At 29.5% G+C, this 18221-nt stretch overlaps 3 protein-coding genes and 1 long non-coding RNA gene across 7 annotated transcripts in view; 3 read left to right on the top strand and 1 right to left on the bottom strand.

The window, feature by feature from the left end:
* Nucleotides 1-18221, bottom strand: part of LOC143907289 (uncharacterized) — a 25662-nt gene extending 7441 nt beyond the window's left edge. The window contains exons 1-2 of one of the 2 annotated variants that reach the window (XR_013259822.1): nt 17988-18221; nt 17637-17816 (exon numbers count right to left, since the gene is read on the bottom strand). This is a non-coding gene — a long non-coding RNA (uncharacterized LOC143907289). Of the gene's footprint in view, nt 1-17636 lie in introns of both variants that reach the window. The other variant, XR_013259821.1, reaches the window with a different exon arrangement.
* LOC143907079 (uncharacterized) lies at nt 45-3129 on the top strand. Of its 3 annotated transcripts, XM_077423597.1 has the most exons (7): nt 45-261; nt 350-612; nt 878-946; nt 1040-1129; nt 2092-2360; nt 2687-2856; nt 2991-3129. In XM_077423597.1, the coding sequence occupies exons 2-6, from the start codon at nt 481-483 to the stop codon at nt 2850-2852; spliced, it is 726 nt and encodes a 241-aa protein (XP_077279723.1). In that variant the 5' UTR covers nt 45-261; nt 350-480; the 3' UTR covers nt 2853-2856; nt 2991-3129. The 3 variants fall into 3 exon arrangements, with proteins under 3 accessions (XP_077279723.1, XP_077279722.1, XP_077279724.1); XM_077423596.1 differs by having other exon boundaries at nt 45-612; XM_077423598.1 differs by lacking the exon at nt 1040-1129 and having other exon boundaries at nt 45-612.
* Nucleotides 5929-9478, top strand: LOC143907337 (putative gustatory receptor 28b). Its single transcript, XM_077424038.1, has 7 exons — nt 5929-6641; nt 6797-7062; nt 8123-8278; nt 8427-8676; nt 8864-8932; nt 9008-9097; nt 9304-9478. Exons 1-7 carry the CDS (start codon nt 6375-6377, stop codon nt 9379-9381), a joined length of 1176 nt encoding a protein of 391 aa, XP_077280164.1. The 5' UTR covers nt 5929-6374; the 3' UTR covers nt 9382-9478.
* Nucleotides 10171-13815, top strand: LOC143907050 (uncharacterized). The gene is made up of 4 exons (XM_077423547.1): nt 10171-10266; nt 12620-12688; nt 12769-12858; nt 12957-13815. Exons 1-4 carry the CDS (start codon nt 10171-10173, stop codon nt 13062-13064), a joined length of 363 nt encoding a protein of 120 aa, XP_077279673.1. The 3' UTR covers nt 13065-13815.

Raw genomic sequence — 18221 nt, 5'->3', positions numbered from 1 at the left:
TATATATATTATATAATGTCTCTCATATGGTGTTTCTTATAATGTTTCTGTGTTAAAATTCATTCATTGACGATGGAGAATATCAATGCAAAATTTCAAAAAGCTTGAAAATTTACTTTTGCTATTACTAAATCAATTTTTTCTATTTCTTAACTGTAATATTATTCCAATTTTAATGAAACTCGGGGAAGAGTATCTGTGTTCTAAAAGAATCATTTCGCAAATTCTTGTTCCACTCAAGATTAACACTAAAAATGCAACGTGAGCAACATACTCCTGGAATCATTTAGCCTCAATCTCCTCTAATGTTTCTTCTTAAAATTTATTTGTTATTTATGTAAATTTCTAGACATCTGCATTTGGAACTTTGTCGAATAGCTCGCGATATAAATGGCTTCTTTGGAATGTAAATGACTTTGCAAATAATATCCTATTTCGTTAATTGTCATAAGTGGATTGTTTTATTTTCAATACTACATAATGTTACACCTGAAAGAAATGTACGAAGATGATATAACACTAAAAATATTGCTTTCTATCAACATGTGGTTTATCATATTTTTAATGAAACTTATATCATTGAATCATATATGCGAAAGTGTTAGCGTTAAGGTAAATATTTTCAGTGGATTAACAAAGTTATATTTACAAGTAAAAAAAGTTATATGACATAATCTTTGATCTTTCTAAAAGATTAAAAAATTTGAATAATAATCGCAGCAAAGTGAATTTTAATGTTACATAAATAAACTTTTTTAGTCGTAAAAAATTAAAAAATTTCTTTATAGAAAAAATTAACTCAATTGTTATTAAAAACAATACAGTGTATTAATATATATGTAAATCAATATAATTAATTCTATTATATATGTTTCAGGCGCGAAAGACCAAGAACGTTGTCAATAGATTGACAAATATTGTCGGTTTTGCCGAGGTACGCGAAGAGGTGAGATATAGTCTTTTATATCACCATCTCTCAATTCTAAACAATCTTTATTTAGGAATATTTAAATAAAAATTGCTTTATTACATAATGCAGATTTCCCAATTTGTTTTGCAAATATTACTACAGCCATTAAAGTTTAACGGATTGGGTCTGTTTTACTTTGGCTACGATTTTATTCGTAAGGTTAGTCATTAATATCATTCATATAGCTTAGGTAGAAACTTAGCTTAAACACAGTTATAAAATTTCAGACAGTGATATTTTTGTTTGATATTTCCTTCCAGTTCTTCGCCTGGATTGTTACCGTTGTTCTTTTTATGGTGCAAATAGATGATATATATATTTTTCCTATATCTCAAATTCTTGATAAATAGACAAATATGTATAATATAATATGTTGCATAAAAAATGTTAATCAATGTCATATCATTTTAATGATTGGTTTTCAACACATGAGTCATGCTACTCATTTATCGGAGTGGATCGATTATTTTAATACACATAAGTGCTACAACGAACACATATCGTCATTATAAAGGAATTTAACACTATTATTGCCAATCAATGTAATTGCGATGCATCCGAGAAATAGGTTTAAACAGACACTCAGTGTTGCTTTGCAATGGCGATGACTATGAAGATTGCGATCCAACAAGCTTTATTCCGACCTCTTTTTATTACGTGCTTCATTATCGGTTTAGGTGTCCGCATCCCTCGAAAGAACTAAAACCAAGGGATGGCTGGGTTGTATATTTAAGTATTTTATATTCTTTAATAGTATGGTTTATATTTATGGCTATCTTTTGTACTACATGGTGAGCTCTCTATCACTGAGAGCTTTATGTCGGACTACCATTAGTATCATCGTTATGGAGATTAACATCATTACCACAATTACATCTGTGATCTTTAGTGTATATTATGACAAGATATAATTTTGTGTTCAATATTTAAATTTTTATAAATATTAATTACGTTAATGAAAAGTTATAACGTTGAGTTATAATAATTACATATCAATATCTGATGGTTTTATCTACCTATAGATTATAATAATTGAATAGTCTCTGCTTGGACATATTTCTGATCATAGAAATATAATAGCATAACGATATCTTTTAAAAATGTGTCTAATATTATTTTAGAGATTTCGAATATGTATGAAGAAACTTGCTGCTGTAGATGACACTTTAGAAGAGTTGGGAACTCCAAAGATATACCAAAAAATACATATGTGGTCGAAACGAATAGTAATTGGATGGCTCGTGTACAGCCTTGTCGTCAATTTTTGTGATACAAAGTGGTGGTTGGACAGAAAAAAAATTACTTCATGGGGATTCATTGTACCTCACATATATAATCATAGTCTTCACGTTAACACTCTTGTGGATTTAGTATTTATCACCTTCATGTGGTCTGTATTTATTACGTATATCTATCAATTTATCAATTTAATGCAAATCACATGTTATTTTTACAGTTAAAATACGTATTTCGTATTCATACAATTCATATAATTTTTCAATAATTATTAAAATAATGCAGTTGTTATTAGCATTTTTAATAAAAACATTTTTAGACACTTTAAATATTATAGGTATATAATATTCTGTAACTAAATATATAATTTTTTTTATTAAAAAATTATATATATTATAATTTGTTTTACAAGCTTCTTATTAAAAGATTGGGATCAATAATTTCGCTGTTAAAATTTGTAAAATGTCTTTTATAATACAGGTATATTGGTACCAGATTTGATAAAGTACAGGAACATATGCAATGTCTACTGGTAAAAGAGAAGCGTGGATTGAGAAATACATGGAAAAAATTTTCAATTACCTGCAGTTATCGGTACACTTTATATGCTGACAGTTACAAACAAATATTATGGAGCTCAACGTAAATCGGTACACATATATATTTGCATAAAATATTAATCAGTGCTAATATAAGAATAAAAAAGTTAACAATAAATTATTAAAACTACTTTTCATCAATTCTCACAATTTCTACATCTTAGTAACGAAATCTATCCTTTCAGGCATCTCCATTTAGAATTATGTCGCATTGCACGCGAATTGAATTTGATATTTGGAACGCAAATGACTTTCGAAATTGCGTCTTACCTATTATTCTTAACATCATCTTGTTATTACTTATATGGAATGCTAATGCAGAAAGATCGGACGGAAATACCAATAATCGCATGGTATCATATATCATCATGGACCGCTATATTTGTGACAAAACCCTGTGTCATAAATTGCATTTGTGAGAATGTCAGTGCTAAGGTAAGGTGTCTTCAATAAAAAAATGTAATGTACATAATAATAATAAATTTTAAACAGGCTAATAAAATTGACAAAGTAGTTCATCAATTGACAAATGTTCTTCGATATTCCAATATTAGGAAAGAGGTAAAAAAATTCTAACAGCAGAAAAAGTAGAAATAAAACCAATTATTTAAAATTTTAAATAATAATTTGTAGATACATCAGCTTATTTTGCAAAGAATGCATCGTCCGCTAAAGTTTTCTGGAATGGGTCTCTTCTACTTTGGCAATCAATTTTTTTGGAAGGTTTATTATTAATTTTATCCTTTTACTTTATTTCTACATCGTGTTTTATATTACAAAAATTACAGATATTAAACAAATTTCTTTTAAAGTTATCAATAAAGAATGTTATTACTAGTTATCACATATGATGTGTATGTATGTGTGTGTACTATTAATTTTTAACTTATCTTACATTCCAATAAAATGCAATTTATGTATGTCATAAAAATTAATTAGTGTATCGTTTTTCAGTGCTGCATGACAATTACAACGATCATGATTATCCTGATACAAATGTTAAACACTTGTCTTCAAAACGGAGTAATCAATTCAGAAACATCACAAGACTCTAGCATCGCAAGAATATATAAAGATTACTGTTTATAATTATACCAATTAGATGTCTCGCTCAACTAATGTAAATCTCACAATTATCATGTATATAATAATACTATGTTGTAATATTTCCTATCGTGCTTATAAATAAATTATATAAGTATTTTCAATGACTCTGTTTGACTAAAATGTACCAAATATAATTGCTATGCTTGAAATGTTAATGATAATAATAATAATAAATGAGTGATAATAATGATAAACACACATAAAAAAATGTGAAAAAGTATAGTGTACTAGTATAACATATAGTATAGTTTGCAAACACACACACGTGTATGTACACATATTTGATTTATGTTATTTGCATGCATTATTCTATTTTTACAGATTTAATTGCGATTGTAAGAGTTTCTTGTAATTAATATAAATATATACTTCAATTCTTAACATTTTGAATACATTTTTTTTTAATTCTATTAAAAATTGATGTTATAGTATAGCCTTAATGCACTTTTATATAATCTTTTTTTAATAAAAATTAACAATTTATATTTGTTAATAAATTCATGTTATTTATTGTAAATCATAGATTTTATGATTTATTTCATTAGTTGTGAGACAATATTTGTACAAGTATATTGGTACCAGATTTGACAACGTAAATATACACATGGCATATGCAATATTTATTAGTGAGAGATAATTACAAACTGAAATATAAAGAAACCTGTGGCTGCACATAATAATTTTATTATTATTAAAACATAAATTTTTGGCATTTTTAACAAATTAAAAAAATTATATTAAAAACTGACGCGTTACACTATTCAATTCCATAATATAATGTTTCTAGGGTAATTATGCAGTATAGGGGAAGCACCTCCGATGACCTTGACCTTGACATATGTTGTCAAGGTCACCCTCCTGAGTGACCTTCAGAAGGTTTTAGCCGTCGCTCGTTTTTTATTAAAAAGTTATTAACAAAAAAAAGTTTGGCGACCTCACCGATTTCAATGACCTTGATATATGTTGTCAAGGTCATGACTACGAGTGACCTTCAGAAAGTTTTAGCCGTCGCTCGCTATTCGTTAAAAAGTTATTAACAAAAAAAGTTTGGAAAGTATAGCATATATAGGTGCATATATAGGTTAGTTGACGCGCTTTAAACACTTAAATACTTTTAAAGCGCGTCACTAACCTACATAGGTACGATTTACTGCTTTAAATGTTGTGTTTTGGTAAAGCAGCGATTTTTTCGCAAAATAATGTATTCTCTGCTTTAACAAAAAAATTTCAATTTATCAACAATTTACTGCTTTAAATGTTGTGTTTTGGTAAAGCAGCGACTTTCTCGCGAAATAAATTATTCTCTGCTTTAAAGAAAAACGTAATGTTAGTCGTTTATGCCTCTCAGTACTTAAAATAACTGCTATATTTTCGAAACTTTTTGTTTATAACTTTTTAATAAAAAACGAGCGACGGCTAAAACCTTCTGAAGGTCACTCAGGAGGGTGACCTTGACAACATATGTCAAGGTCAAGGTCATCGGAGGTGCTTCCCCTATACTGCATAATTACCGATATACCTTTTAATAATAAAATTTAATTGACAATTCTATATAGAAATCATAAAAATAATAAATTATAAAAATTATTTTGACTTTAAAAATTATAATTTTAATTGTGGCCATAGCTCCTTTTCAAAAAATATGTTTCTTGACAGGCATATCTTTTTTTAGAATTATCTTGCCTCTTACTTGCGAGTTAAACTTAATATTTACAGCACAAATAACTTTTGAAATGACGTCTTATTTTCTACATTTAATATCACTGTTCTATTATATATATATATATATATATATATATATATATATATATATATATATGTATATTCCCATGAATGCTAATATATGCAGGGGAAAGAGAAGAAATATATACAATATATGATTGGTTTAATGTCATATTAAGGGTTATACTTTTTATAAGACTCTATATTGTAACTGCGAAAACGTCAAGGTTAAAGTAAAATATGCTATAAAATCAAGATTCAATTAGTGCCCGAGGCAAATATCTCGAAAAATATAAAAGATACGGAAAAATTTATAAAGTCGACAAAACTTATAAAGACAAAAGTATAACAAATTTTTGAACAGACCTCGTATAATAATTAAAATCTAATTTTCACATAAAAAATAAATGCAATTATTAATTATAAAGACTTACTCTTCAAAAAGATCCACTCAGTAAAAAGTACTGTTGCTTAATCTTCATCTGTCATACAATTGTTATATAAAATAAAATGGTTCAATTGGTAACTGTTCAAAATTAAAAGTTTGCCAAGTATTGTCACTAATGCCGTCTGGCAACATCGATCGACACATTCTGTATGTTTATCAAAGAATTAAATAATGCATACCATATTGATCTAACAAAGCATTATTATGTCGCCATCATAAATTCGAGCTATATATTGAGAAAACATGTTCAAATAGCAAGTGACATTAGTTTGCAACAGAAATTACCAGAGTGATGACTACGATAACTACGGTACAACAGGCAGTACATTCCTTACTTCTGACTTGTGGTGTTTTCGGCATAGGTATCTGTTCCCCGAAGAAATTTTATTTAAATATTCTCTATAACCTGACAGTATGGATTAGTTATGGTTGCCTCTGTTATTATGTGATAACCGCACTTAAAGCAGGAAACTGGTTTCTGTCAACTTCTAATATAGTCCATATACATGGCGGTCTCACTACTATTACTTCTATTGTTATGAGTGTATATCAAGATAAGGTATATGTTTATCGAAAATTTATTGTCAAAATATTATATAATTTTATAGCAAAGAGTTCCTTTAAGTAACATTGTTTAGTTACGTTATAGAAAATAAATATATATTTGACGACACTGTCACCTAGTGCTTTAAATTGTTTCTCAATACTGTTCAGAAATTTAGATTATTTATGAAAAGACTTGCCGCTGTAGACGATACGTTGGAAGAGCTAGGTACTCCAAAAATGTATCAAAAACTACGCGCATATGCAAAAAGTGTCTTAATTGGATGGTTCGTATGTAGCTACGTGTTGAATATATTTGATATGATATGGTGGTTCCATGCGATGAAAGATCATCGATGTATGATTATACCTTACATTACAAATCATTTTCATCGTGTCAATATATTGATGGATTTATTACTGATGACTTTTTTATGGTTTGTATAATTTTTGAAATATTTATGTGTAATATATATATATATATATATTTTTTAATTTATCGTATTATAATGAAAGGAAGAGAGACAGGAAAGAAATACAACGAAAAAGTATTTCAAATAATGCACATTTTAAGAAATGGTAGTATATGTTCTTCTCTAAAAATATAACATTCTTTAAAAAATAAAAATTTATAAATCTTTTAGTATAAATAATTTACAGAAGAATACATTATAAATGTCTTGCACAGACTTATTTATAAACTACTTTGCTGCAAATTATTTCTACAGATAAATATAAATAAAACAAAATATAATATTACGAGAATTATACGACCGTTATGATATGCAATCAAACAGATTAAACTAAATCACCATTTACGGTCCGCGCTGGATCTTGGTGTGTGTGTAGCTTAATTGTTATGTATATTTTCTTTGTGTATTACACATATCTTTTCCAACATTAGTAAACTGCGCGCCGACTAGATTTGTCAGACTTATAACACAGTTCCCGTTGGAGTGAAATTTCTTCTCTCCCGATAATTAAATCGATTTGATTTATCTATCTAAATAACTGTAAAGAAATTATTGCGAAAAATATTACCTTAGCCAACGTTCAAACCTGGAACCTTCCTCGTACCAATTCGACCACTGAGGCATGTGATAATATTTATCGCAATAACCGGTTAATAATAGTAAATAACTGCAAAGAAATTATTATCTACAGTTATTTAGTAGTTAAATAAAATCGATTTAATTCCCAAGAGGGAGGGAGTTTCAATCCAACGGGTGTTATAAGTCGGAGGAATCTAGTCGGCGCACAGTTTACTAATGTTGGAAAAGATATGTATATGTATAATACACAATAAATTTATATAATAATTAGATCATGAAGATCCAGCGCGGACCGCGGACCGTAAATGGCGACTTAGTTTAATCTATTTGATAAAATATAATAGGTATATTTCTGTATGTCTTAACAATTATCATTAATATTTAATAACATTTAATAACATCGTATATTCTAAAACTATACAATCACTTTTGCTTTGTAATATAGGTATATTGGCACCGGATTTGATAAAGTCAACGAGCACATGAGATATTTGATAATAAAAAAAGAATATAAATTAAGATATTTATGGAAAAAAACTGTACCAAGTACTGGCAGATATATCATGTGTACTGATTACAAGCTTGTTCTGTGGACCTCAATGTAAATAGGTTTACCAATGTGTTAAAATAAATCATTGATAGAATTGATTTAATAATGAATGTAGTAAATGTCAAATTTGAAAGAAATTCGATTTATTAAAAAAAGTAGCAAAATAATTTTAAAAATAAATTTTGTTCTTTTTGGTTAGGCATCTCCACTTAGAACTATGTCAAATCGCTCGTGATTTAAATACAATATTTGGACCGCAAATGACTATGGAAATGGCAGCCTATCTAATGCATGTAGCAAGAGTGTGTAATTTCATTTACATGCATATACAAACGAAAGGTCGATATGTACGTTCGACATTCGTTTGGTTTGGTATGTGTTTATATCTTGCCATACATTTGGCCAGCTTTTTCAGTTTAAATTATATATGTGAGAAAGTCACTGCTAAGGTAAATATCCACATGTAATAAAGTGTATATGCACATGTGCGTATGCGTTTATTGCAAATATATGTTAAAACATTTCAAAAAATATATAATATACATATTCATTAATTATATATTATTATATATTTATTAATAGAGTTATACATATAATATTTAATTATTTAATAATAAAATAAATTATCAATTTTAGGCTAAAGAAATGGAAAAAATAATTCATCATATGACAGATAATCTTCGATATGCTGATGTTCGTCATGAGGTAAAAAGATTTTAATAATAAGATGTAACCTTTGTAAATTATTTTAATTTATAAATAACAATTTGATGTATGCAGATTTATCAGTTTTCATTGCAAATAATACATCATCCGCTAAAATTCACTGGACTGGGTCTCTTCTATTTTGGCAATAGTCTTTTACGAAAAGTTGGTATATATATATTTAATATTTTATATTTCATTTTTTACTCTTACATACATTATGTTATAAATTAAAAGACTATCAATTTTTTAAATATCTTATATAGCCTTTATTATTATGTCTATTTTTGTAGTACATATCAATTTAAAATTATCTTTATTATCTTATTAGCTCTTATCAATATAAAACATTAATTTATACTTTTTTCCAGTTTATCGTTGCAATTACAACATTTATGATCATCGTAATACAGATGTCTATTATACCAAAAACAGCAAAGGATTTTTAAGAAGAAATAAGCAAATTAGCACTTTTATAATAAGTATAGTATTATATGGTACAATTATTGTTTGTAAAATAATAGGTTTTAAATGTATAAAATCATAAATCCCTAATTTATATAAAATAATTTTCTTCTGGTATGCAATTTTAAAGAAAATTAATTCTTTATTACTTTCAATTCATATATATATATATCAAATCACAGTAATCATATCAACACGTTTGTGTGTGTGGACTTACTTTTTACTTTCCTCTTATGGTTTGTACAATGTTTGTTTTACACGTATGTGTATATACATATAAAAATAATTAATACACACACATAGTGTATAAAATTATAAAAATATAACTTTTACTAAAATAGTAATTTTTGGCTTTATAACAAAAATTATTTAAAAATTGTTTTCAATAATAAAGAAAAATTCAAGATTTTTCGTAGTTTCCATATATAATTCTTTAACTGAAGGGTTTAAATCATATTCAAATCAGATTTTGTAAATCACATTAGTTTTATGATAGTTATCAAGAGACACGATTGTGTTTCATTCTAAGTATAGTACATGTATTTATACATATATATGCGTACATATATTTAATTAGTATAAAACGCAGTTAAAGCAGATCAAGTAATATTTTGCACAAAGATCGATTATCTCAACTGTGTACATCTGCGTTACTGTTTAACGATTTAACGATGCTAATGTGACAATGTAATGAAGTGTCATCTCATCATCGTGATGAATATGACATTTCTATTACGTCCTGACTCTCAGTACGTGCATGAAATCGCAAGATCATGGTCAACACTCTAGAACAGGCTTTACAACCCATTTCCTTAGTCTCTTGTATCTTCGGTTTCGGAGTTCTCAGATATCCCTTCGATCACCCAAGAGTTTATTTAAGTATTTTTTACATGTTAATTATATGGAGTGGTTACGTTTATGTGTTTTATAATGTGACAAACTTTTTTTCGCGGAGAAGTATTATTAGTGACGGTTTAGACGTTTTCTTAGTAATATTAAATATGACTGTGACGGTAATATCCATAACTACTAATTTTCAAAGATATAAGGTATATTTTTTTACTCTGTATATGTTGTAATATCCTATATAAGTATAATATTAAAAGTAAAACAAATAAGTCAAATAACACATATACTATCTTCTGATCTAAAATTATCTTTATTTTTATTTAAAAATTCTTACTTTCTATTTGGAAACATTTTGATCAAACTTGAAGCCAAATGAATTTATATTTTGCGACAACACAAAATGCATGTTATAAGTCACTGCTTTATTGCATAAAACACACCTTTAAATGTGTATACAATATACATACATGCATGTTTTTCAGAGAGATATCTATAACATTATATATTACCTCTACTATTTATCACTATTTTTTATCCTCAGAAATTCCAGATATGTATAAGAAAACTGAGCTTGGTGGATAATACATTAGAACTGCTCGGAACACCTAAGGAATATCATAAAATACGAAACTCAATGAAGCATTTATTTATTTCATGGTTTACAATGATGTGTATGACATGGTTTATCGATTCTTTATGGTTTATAGAGAAACATAATGATATAAGAGCCATGTTCATCCCTATCATTAAAAATTATCCTTTACATATCAATATTCTTATAGATATTATGTATATGTTTCTTTTAAGGTTTGTATATTTTGTTTCTTAAAATTATTTTAGAGAAGAGAATTTGCTAGATTTAATAAGCTTATTATTAAAGTCTGTTAATATAATTTAGTAAATTACAAAATTCTTGTAAATTAAAAATGTTATTAATTAAGATAATATAATTAATATTAATTGAATTATTTCTTATTCATGTCATCTTTTATAAACATTTATTTGCTGTTACGCATTAGATACAAATTCTTCAACATAATGTACAAACTCAGAAACTTATAGCGTACTATTATTTTTATAAAACTATAGATATAAACAAAAAAGTAACCGATAATTTATATACTTTTACTTTAATACACAGTAGACAAGAATTCAATAAATTATTTATTTTTAATGCTTTTAAAATTACAGATATATAGGTACTAGATTAGATAAAATAAACCATTACATTGAAGAATTGTCTGAAACTGAAGAATATGGGCTAAGATGCACATGGAAGAAGACCCTTATTATTCGACCTTACATGCACAACGCTAGAAATCGCAAGCGTGTATTATGGATCGCAATGTAAATTGATATATATAATAAGATAATACAGAGAAGTTGAAAATTTTTTATTAAAAAAAGAACAAATCAGTAAATATTGTGTTATAATCATAATCATATTCTTAATTAATGGTTAATTTGTAACAATTTGTTGCACATACATATATGTGCATATTTTATCTGTTTAACAAAAGTTGTTGATTTATAAACTTATAATATTCACAACGTTTATTCTTGTATAACATGAGAAACATTAATACTATATAATAATATAAAAAATAAGTTTTCTTGTATAAATTGAATTTATAGTGCTTATTTCGTTTAAATAAAAGGTAAATGATGCACGCATATAAATTCTTTCATTTATTTTAGAATTTAGAAATAGTAAATATTTAGAAACAACAGATCCATAGTTATATTGTATATTTCAACTTCTCAGTAGCATGCCTTCATCCATTAATACATTACATTTTTTAGGCACCTCCACTCGGAACTTTGCAGGATAGGTTCCGACATACATGGCTTATTTGAAATACATATGACCCTACAGATGTTATGTTATTTCACTGTTTTAATCGCAATGTTTTATTTTCAATATCACACAATGTTATGCTTAAAAGAAATGTACGGTGATTCAATTCGACTCAAGTTATTACTTTGTATAGCGACATATGGTTTGCTATATGTTTAACGGAAGTCCTATCATTTAACCACCTTTGCGAAACCGTTACTGCAAAGGTAAGCTGATATCCAGTGAATCATTAGTAAATAGTTTAATGAGAACATATAGGTTTTACAAGTAAAAGTTTTACACGATCTTTACTTTTTCTAAAAATTATAATAATTTACAAAAATGTTACATTTACTTTAGCGTAAAAAATGATAGTTTATAAGTAAAAAAAATAGTTAATATATTGCAAAAATATACATTTTTTATAATTTATATTTTTTTTATTGCAAATTTTTAAATATATAAATAATGCATATGTACAATTATCAAGAAAAATACAATTATTAAGCAATATAGTTAATTTTATATTATTTCAGGCAAAAAAGACCAAGGACATAATTCATAAATTAACAAATCTCATCTGTTTCACCGAAGCACGCGAAAAGGTAAAATAACTTTCTTAAACATTTCCGATTCTAAATTTTTCTTAAATATTTTTTATAATAATCACATTATCATGTAATAGATTTTCCAGTTTGTTTTGCAAATATCACTTCGTCCATTGGTGTTTAGTGGATTACGTCTATTTTATTTTGGTTACGAGTTTGTTTGCAAGGTTAGTCTTTAATTCACATCTACATATATCTAAAAATATAACTTATTAAACAACAAAATTTTAAACGTGCAACATTTATATTTGATATTTGCTTTCAGTTCTTCGTCTGGATTCTCACTGTTGTTGTCTTTATGCTGCAAATGAAAACGTCTCCTATATCTCGAATAATAATTGCTGATAAAAGTAATATAACATGTTACAACTAAAAACAGAAAAATGTGCAATTATGAAATTCTATATGATATCAAGAGACACGGTAGTGTCTCGCGCCAAGTACACGCGGAGCGAGACCGACCGTGACTCTTTTACGCGACGCGACGGGTTGCGAGTACTCAAGATGTTGAGATCTCGATAAAGAGTGAACGGATCAAGTTCTAAGTAGGCTTGATCGATAGCTTGGGGTCCAATTAGGGGGGGGGTTTCTCTCATAATATTCCGCTACGTGCCCTACGAGCGGAGATATTGCGACGCAAAGTCCAAATGTGACAATTTATTTTTAAGATACGAATACGTATCAAGAGACACGGTAGTGTCTCGCGCCAAGTACACGCGGAGCGAGACCGACCGTGACTCTTTTACGCGACGCGACGGGTTGCGAGTACCCGAGATGTTGAGATCTCGATAACGAGTGAACGAATTAAGTTCTAAGTAGGCTTGATCGATAGCTTGGGGTCCAATTAGGGGGGGGGGGGTTTCTCTCATAATATTCCGCTACGTGCCCTACGAGCGGAGATATTGCGACGCAAAGTCCAAATGCGAAAATTTATTTTTAAGATACGTCATCTACGTCGACCGCTCTTTGTAACATACATGTAACAAACAGAGAACGTCACTTTCACTATTTCGACACTGGCGGCGCAGGTATCGCCAGTTTCGATATCGCGCGCGTATTTCGAAATTAGAAGGTCCAGTTTCACAAGTGTCGGTTAACTTTTAATCTTAGATTAACTCACTTTTCGTCTCCTTCTAACGTCCCCCTTAGAAAGAAACGAAGAGTGAGTTAATCTAAGATTAAAAGTTAACCGACACTTGTGAAACTGGGCCTTATCGGTCAGGAGGAAGATTTTTATTTAGGTAAATTAGGTATATATATAATAAATATAGAGTCAACGGAAAAGAAGGTTCTCTACGCTTGGCAGAAAGTGCCGCTAGGGAATTTTTAAGTCGATTCTTATGAATCAAGCTTGAATTTGATGTCTATGTATCCCAGGTTGCCGATGACGGGATCCAGATAATGCGCTTCATAGTTTTCTGTGTCCAGGTGTAATCGTACGTTGAATGCGATGTCTAGGTGTCCCAGGTTGCCGATGACAAGGTCCACATAGTGCGCTCCGTAGTTTTCGGTGTCTACGTGTATTAATACCTTGAATTCGATGTTCACGTGTCCCAGGTTGCCGATGACGGGATCCAGATAGTGCGCTTCATAGTTTTCGGTGTCCAGGTGTAATCGTACGTTGAATTCGATGTCTAGGTGTCCCAGGTTGCCGATGACAAGGTCCACATAGTGCGCTCCGTAGTTTTCGGTGTCTACGTGTATTAATACCTTGAATTCGATGTCCACGTGTCCCAGGTTGCCGATGACGAGGTCCACATAATGCGTTTCGTAGTTTTCGGTGTCCAGGTGTAATAATACGTTGAATGCGATGTCTAAGTGTCCCAGGTTGCCGATGACGATGTCTAGATAGTGAGCTCCGTAGTTTTCGGTGTCTACGTGTATTAATACCTTGAATTCGATGTTTAAGTGTCCCAGGTTGCCGATGACGAAGTCCACATAGTGCGCTCTGTAGTTTTCGGTGTCTACGTGTATTAATACCTTGAAATTGATGTTTAGGTGTCCCAGGTTGCCGATGACAAGGTCCACATAGTGCGCTCCGTAGTTTTCGGTGTCCAGGTGTAATAATATGTTAAATTCAATGTTTAGGTGTCCCAGGTTGCCGATGACGAGGTCCACATATTGCGCTCCGTAGTTTTCGGTATCTACGTGTATTAATATCTTGAAATTGATGTCTAGGTGTCCAAGGTTGCTGATGACGAGGTCCACATAGTGCGCTTCATAGTTTTTGGTGTCTAGGTGTATTAATAATTTTAAATCTAAATGGGTGCGTTCAGCCGATACTCCGCTAGCCTAGCAATCGTGAGCAGTCGCTCGTTTTTGCTCGTTTCCTCTCTTTTTAATCCAGTAGGTCAAAAGAGAGGAAACGAGCGAAAAAGAGCGACTGCTCACGATTGCTAGGCTAGCAAAGTATCGGCTGAACACACCCAATGTACGACACGTAGATATCGAATTCGAGGTATTAATACATGTAGACACCGAAAACTACGAAGCGCACTATGTGGACCTCGTCATCGGCAACTTGGAATACGTGGCCATCGAATTCAAGGTATTAATATACCTGGACACCGAAAACTATAGAGCGCGCTATGTGGACCTCGTCATCGGCAACCTGGGACACCTAAACATTGAATTCAAGCTTGATTCATAACAATCGACTTAAAATTTCTCTAGCGGCAGAATTAAAATTTTGTCATAACATAATAAAATCGCTGAATTAAAATTATGTCTAGACATAATAAAAATTGGGCAAAAATTATGTCTAGACATAATAAAAATTGGATGAATTAAAATTATGTCTGACGTAAAAATAATTATCAAAAATATCGATACCTGAAGATATCGGTACATATACAGTTGCGAACAACATTCAGTAAGACACGCAAATAAAAATAAATAAAGAATTTTACAGTTAACGACTTATTAACATTAATCATGCTTTATTGCGATTATGTTTTATGTTAAAATTGAAAAATATATACAAGGTGTACAACTAAAAGGGTTACAGATTATTATTTAAAAAAAAACTAAGCAAAATATTAAATTGTTGTTTTCTTTAGAAATAATAGTCCGTAACACTTTTAGCTTCATACCTTGTATTATATACTGTTTATAAGATTATAAGATATATTGTTTATAAGATTAAGATGCGTAACACTACAAAAAGGCGTGATATCCGTACAAAATTACCTTTTTAAAAAAAGGTAAAAAAGAGCGCCAAGTACACGCATAGTAGTGTATATGTTGTTACCTAAAAAAAAAAGAAAGTGGTAGTATTATACCTTGAAAAAACCTAAGTAGCAAGTGGTAGATCTTTATATCTCGAAAAATCTCGAAAAAATCTAAGCAGTAGTATTTTTATTTCCGAAAAATTATAACCCAAGTGATACACGTCACAAAATTATGTTACCTTATCAAAAAGAAGAGTCGCGCTTCAAGTGATCTATTACAATTACAAAAAAGAAATGATATCTCTTTAAATTAGAGCGCTAATTACAGAGAGAACATGTATATTGCCTCAAAAAATAATTGTTGCACTACTTTGAAAAATTTTTACATTGTGTCAATTAGAAAAGAATGTATAATAACAATTTTATAAGATTAAAAAATTTTATTTAAATTTAACAAGGGAATACAAAATATTTAAATACAAAGTTATTTACATGTGTATTTTTTAATGGCCACAAAGAATTACAAAGGTAACAGTACAAAATAAAAATTTTTTATTAAAATACATAAATTTTTCTTGTAAAAAAACTTGGCGCTGCTAGACCTCGAAATTTTAAATAAATAAATAAACTTATTCTATACTTAATTATAAGCCGCATTATCCGCCATCCGCGTAGTCACGCACACCCATATCACTCACTCCCACATCCACGCTGATAATCATTTAATATTACTCCCATCGCATTTTTCTCTGAATTATTTTTATTTTTTGTTGTCCATATTTATTTAAAATTTCGAGGTCTAGCAGCGCCAAGTTTTTTTTACAAGAAAAATTTATGTATTTTAATAAAATATTTTTATTTTGTACTGTTACCTCTGTAATTCTTTGTGGCCATTAAAAAATACACATGTAAATAACTTTGTATTTAAATATCTTGTATTCCCTTGTTAAATTTAAATAAAATTTTTTAATCTTATAAAATTGTTATTATACATTCTTTTCTAATTGACACAATGTAAAAATTTTTCAAAGTAGTGCAACAATTATTTTTTGAGGCAATATACATGTTCTCTCTGTAATTGGCGCTCTAATTTAAAGAGATATCATTTTTTTTTGTAATTGTAATAGATCACTTGAAGCGCGACTCTTCTTTTTGATAAGGTAACATAATTTTGTGACGTGTATCACTTGGGTTATAATTTTTCGGAAATAAAGATACTACTGCTTAGATTTTTTCGAGATTTTTCGAGATATAAAGATCTACCACTTGCTACTTAGGTTTTTTCGAGGTATAATACTACCACTTTCTTTTTTTTTTTAGGTAACAACATATACACTACTATACGTGTACTTGGCGCCTTTTTTTACTTTTTTTTAAAAAAGGTAATTTTGTGCGGTAAATATTACCACAGCCCCAGTGGTCGAATTGGCACGACACCCGCACGGTATACGGGAGGTTCCAGGTTCAAACCCTGGCTGGGGTAATATTTTTCGCAATAAAATTAAAAACTATTTAATTTAGAAATTACATCAACTGACCAAAACCATGGTTAAAATTAATAATGTCTCGATATCGATCTGAAAAAAGTGCTGTGTGAATCCGACAAACCAAGTTGGCTCACAGTTTTTCAATGTTCATATCGGAAAGACGTTATATATATTGCCAGTCAGGTCGATTTAAATTACTTTAATTGTTATTTTGATTTTACTTCTATTTTATGGCCATTATATGTATTTAGTATCTTTCTTTGTTTAGTTTTGCACAAAACTGCTTACCCATTATATGAGCAACTGTTTCATAAATATTCATTGATCCGCCAATTTTTGCTTTTTCAGCAACAACTATACTGTTTACAACAGGTTGATCTTGTATAACAGAAATACTTTTAATGTCTTCAAACAGGAAGATATTCGTTGTTGTCACATAAAAATCGATCATTTAACTATACATCCTTTCTAGAATAAAAATGTAAATGGATGCAATCGGCAAACAAAAGTAAGAAAACGCCATTTAGGAAATACAAAAATACTCGAATCAAAGATATTTTCAAGAAGGAATTATATGTAACATTTATCAGCAATATACATTGACAACCGTTACATCGACATTTCAAGTGCAAGTTATACCATTGCGAAAAAATAACCGTAACTCAAGACAGCACGCACTAGAATGAGGAATGTTACAGTATAACGCGCTGTAATGGAAGGGGTAGAAACGCGCATCTGCGCAGTCCGCTGTCACGCTGTCACGCGCGCAACCCTCTTCACGAAATATTTCTTTATGGGAAATAAACATCTGTTATTATTATTACGTTGCTGCCGTACTCAAATCAATCGATTGCACCACTCACACTTCTCTTA

Source organism: Temnothorax americanus, unplaced genomic scaffold (assembly GCF_048541705.1).
Source record: "Temnothorax americanus isolate GAGA-0224 unplaced genomic scaffold, ASM4854170v1 Scaffold8, whole genome shotgun sequence".
In the NCBI taxonomy this organism is placed as follows: Eukaryota; Metazoa; Arthropoda; class Insecta; order Hymenoptera; family Formicidae; genus Temnothorax; species Temnothorax americanus.
Note: the sequence above shows the minus strand (reverse complement) of the source record. Positions and strands in the feature narration are given on the sequence as shown.

Excerpts from the sequence above, each read along its gene's own strand:
- LOC143907079 (XM_077423597.1), top strand. The coding sequence starts at position 481 with ATGTTACACCTGAAAGAAATGTACGAAGATGATATAACACTAAAAATA. Across the intron at positions 613-877 it reads GCGAAAGTGTTAGCGTTAAG|GCGCGAAAGACCAAGAACGT; the intron begins GTAAATATTTTC and ends TATATGTTTCAG. Across the intron at positions 1,130-2,091 it reads GCTACGATTTTATTCGTAAG|AGATTTCGAATATGTATGAA; the intron begins GTTAGTCATTAA and ends ATATTATTTTAG.
- LOC143907050 (XM_077423547.1), top strand. The coding sequence starts at position 10,171 with ATGGTCAACACTCTAGAACAGGCTTTACAACCCATTTCCTTAGTCTCT. Across the intron at positions 12,689-12,768 it reads TCACCGAAGCACGCGAAAAG|ATTTTCCAGTTTGTTTTGCA; the intron begins GTAAAATAACTT and ends ATCATGTAATAG. Across the intron at positions 12,859-12,956 it reads GTTACGAGTTTGTTTGCAAG|TTCTTCGTCTGGATTCTCAC; the intron begins GTTAGTCTTTAA and ends ATTTGCTTTCAG.
- LOC143907337 (XM_077424038.1), top strand. The coding sequence starts at position 6,375 with ATGACTACGATAACTACGGTACAACAGGCAGTACATTCCTTACTTCTG. Across the intron at positions 8,933-9,007 it reads ATGCTGATGTTCGTCATGAG|ATTTATCAGTTTTCATTGCA; the intron begins GTAAAAAGATTT and ends TGATGTATGCAG. Across the intron at positions 9,098-9,303 it reads GCAATAGTCTTTTACGAAAA|TTTATCGTTGCAATTACAAC; the intron begins GTTGGTATATAT and ends ACTTTTTTCCAG.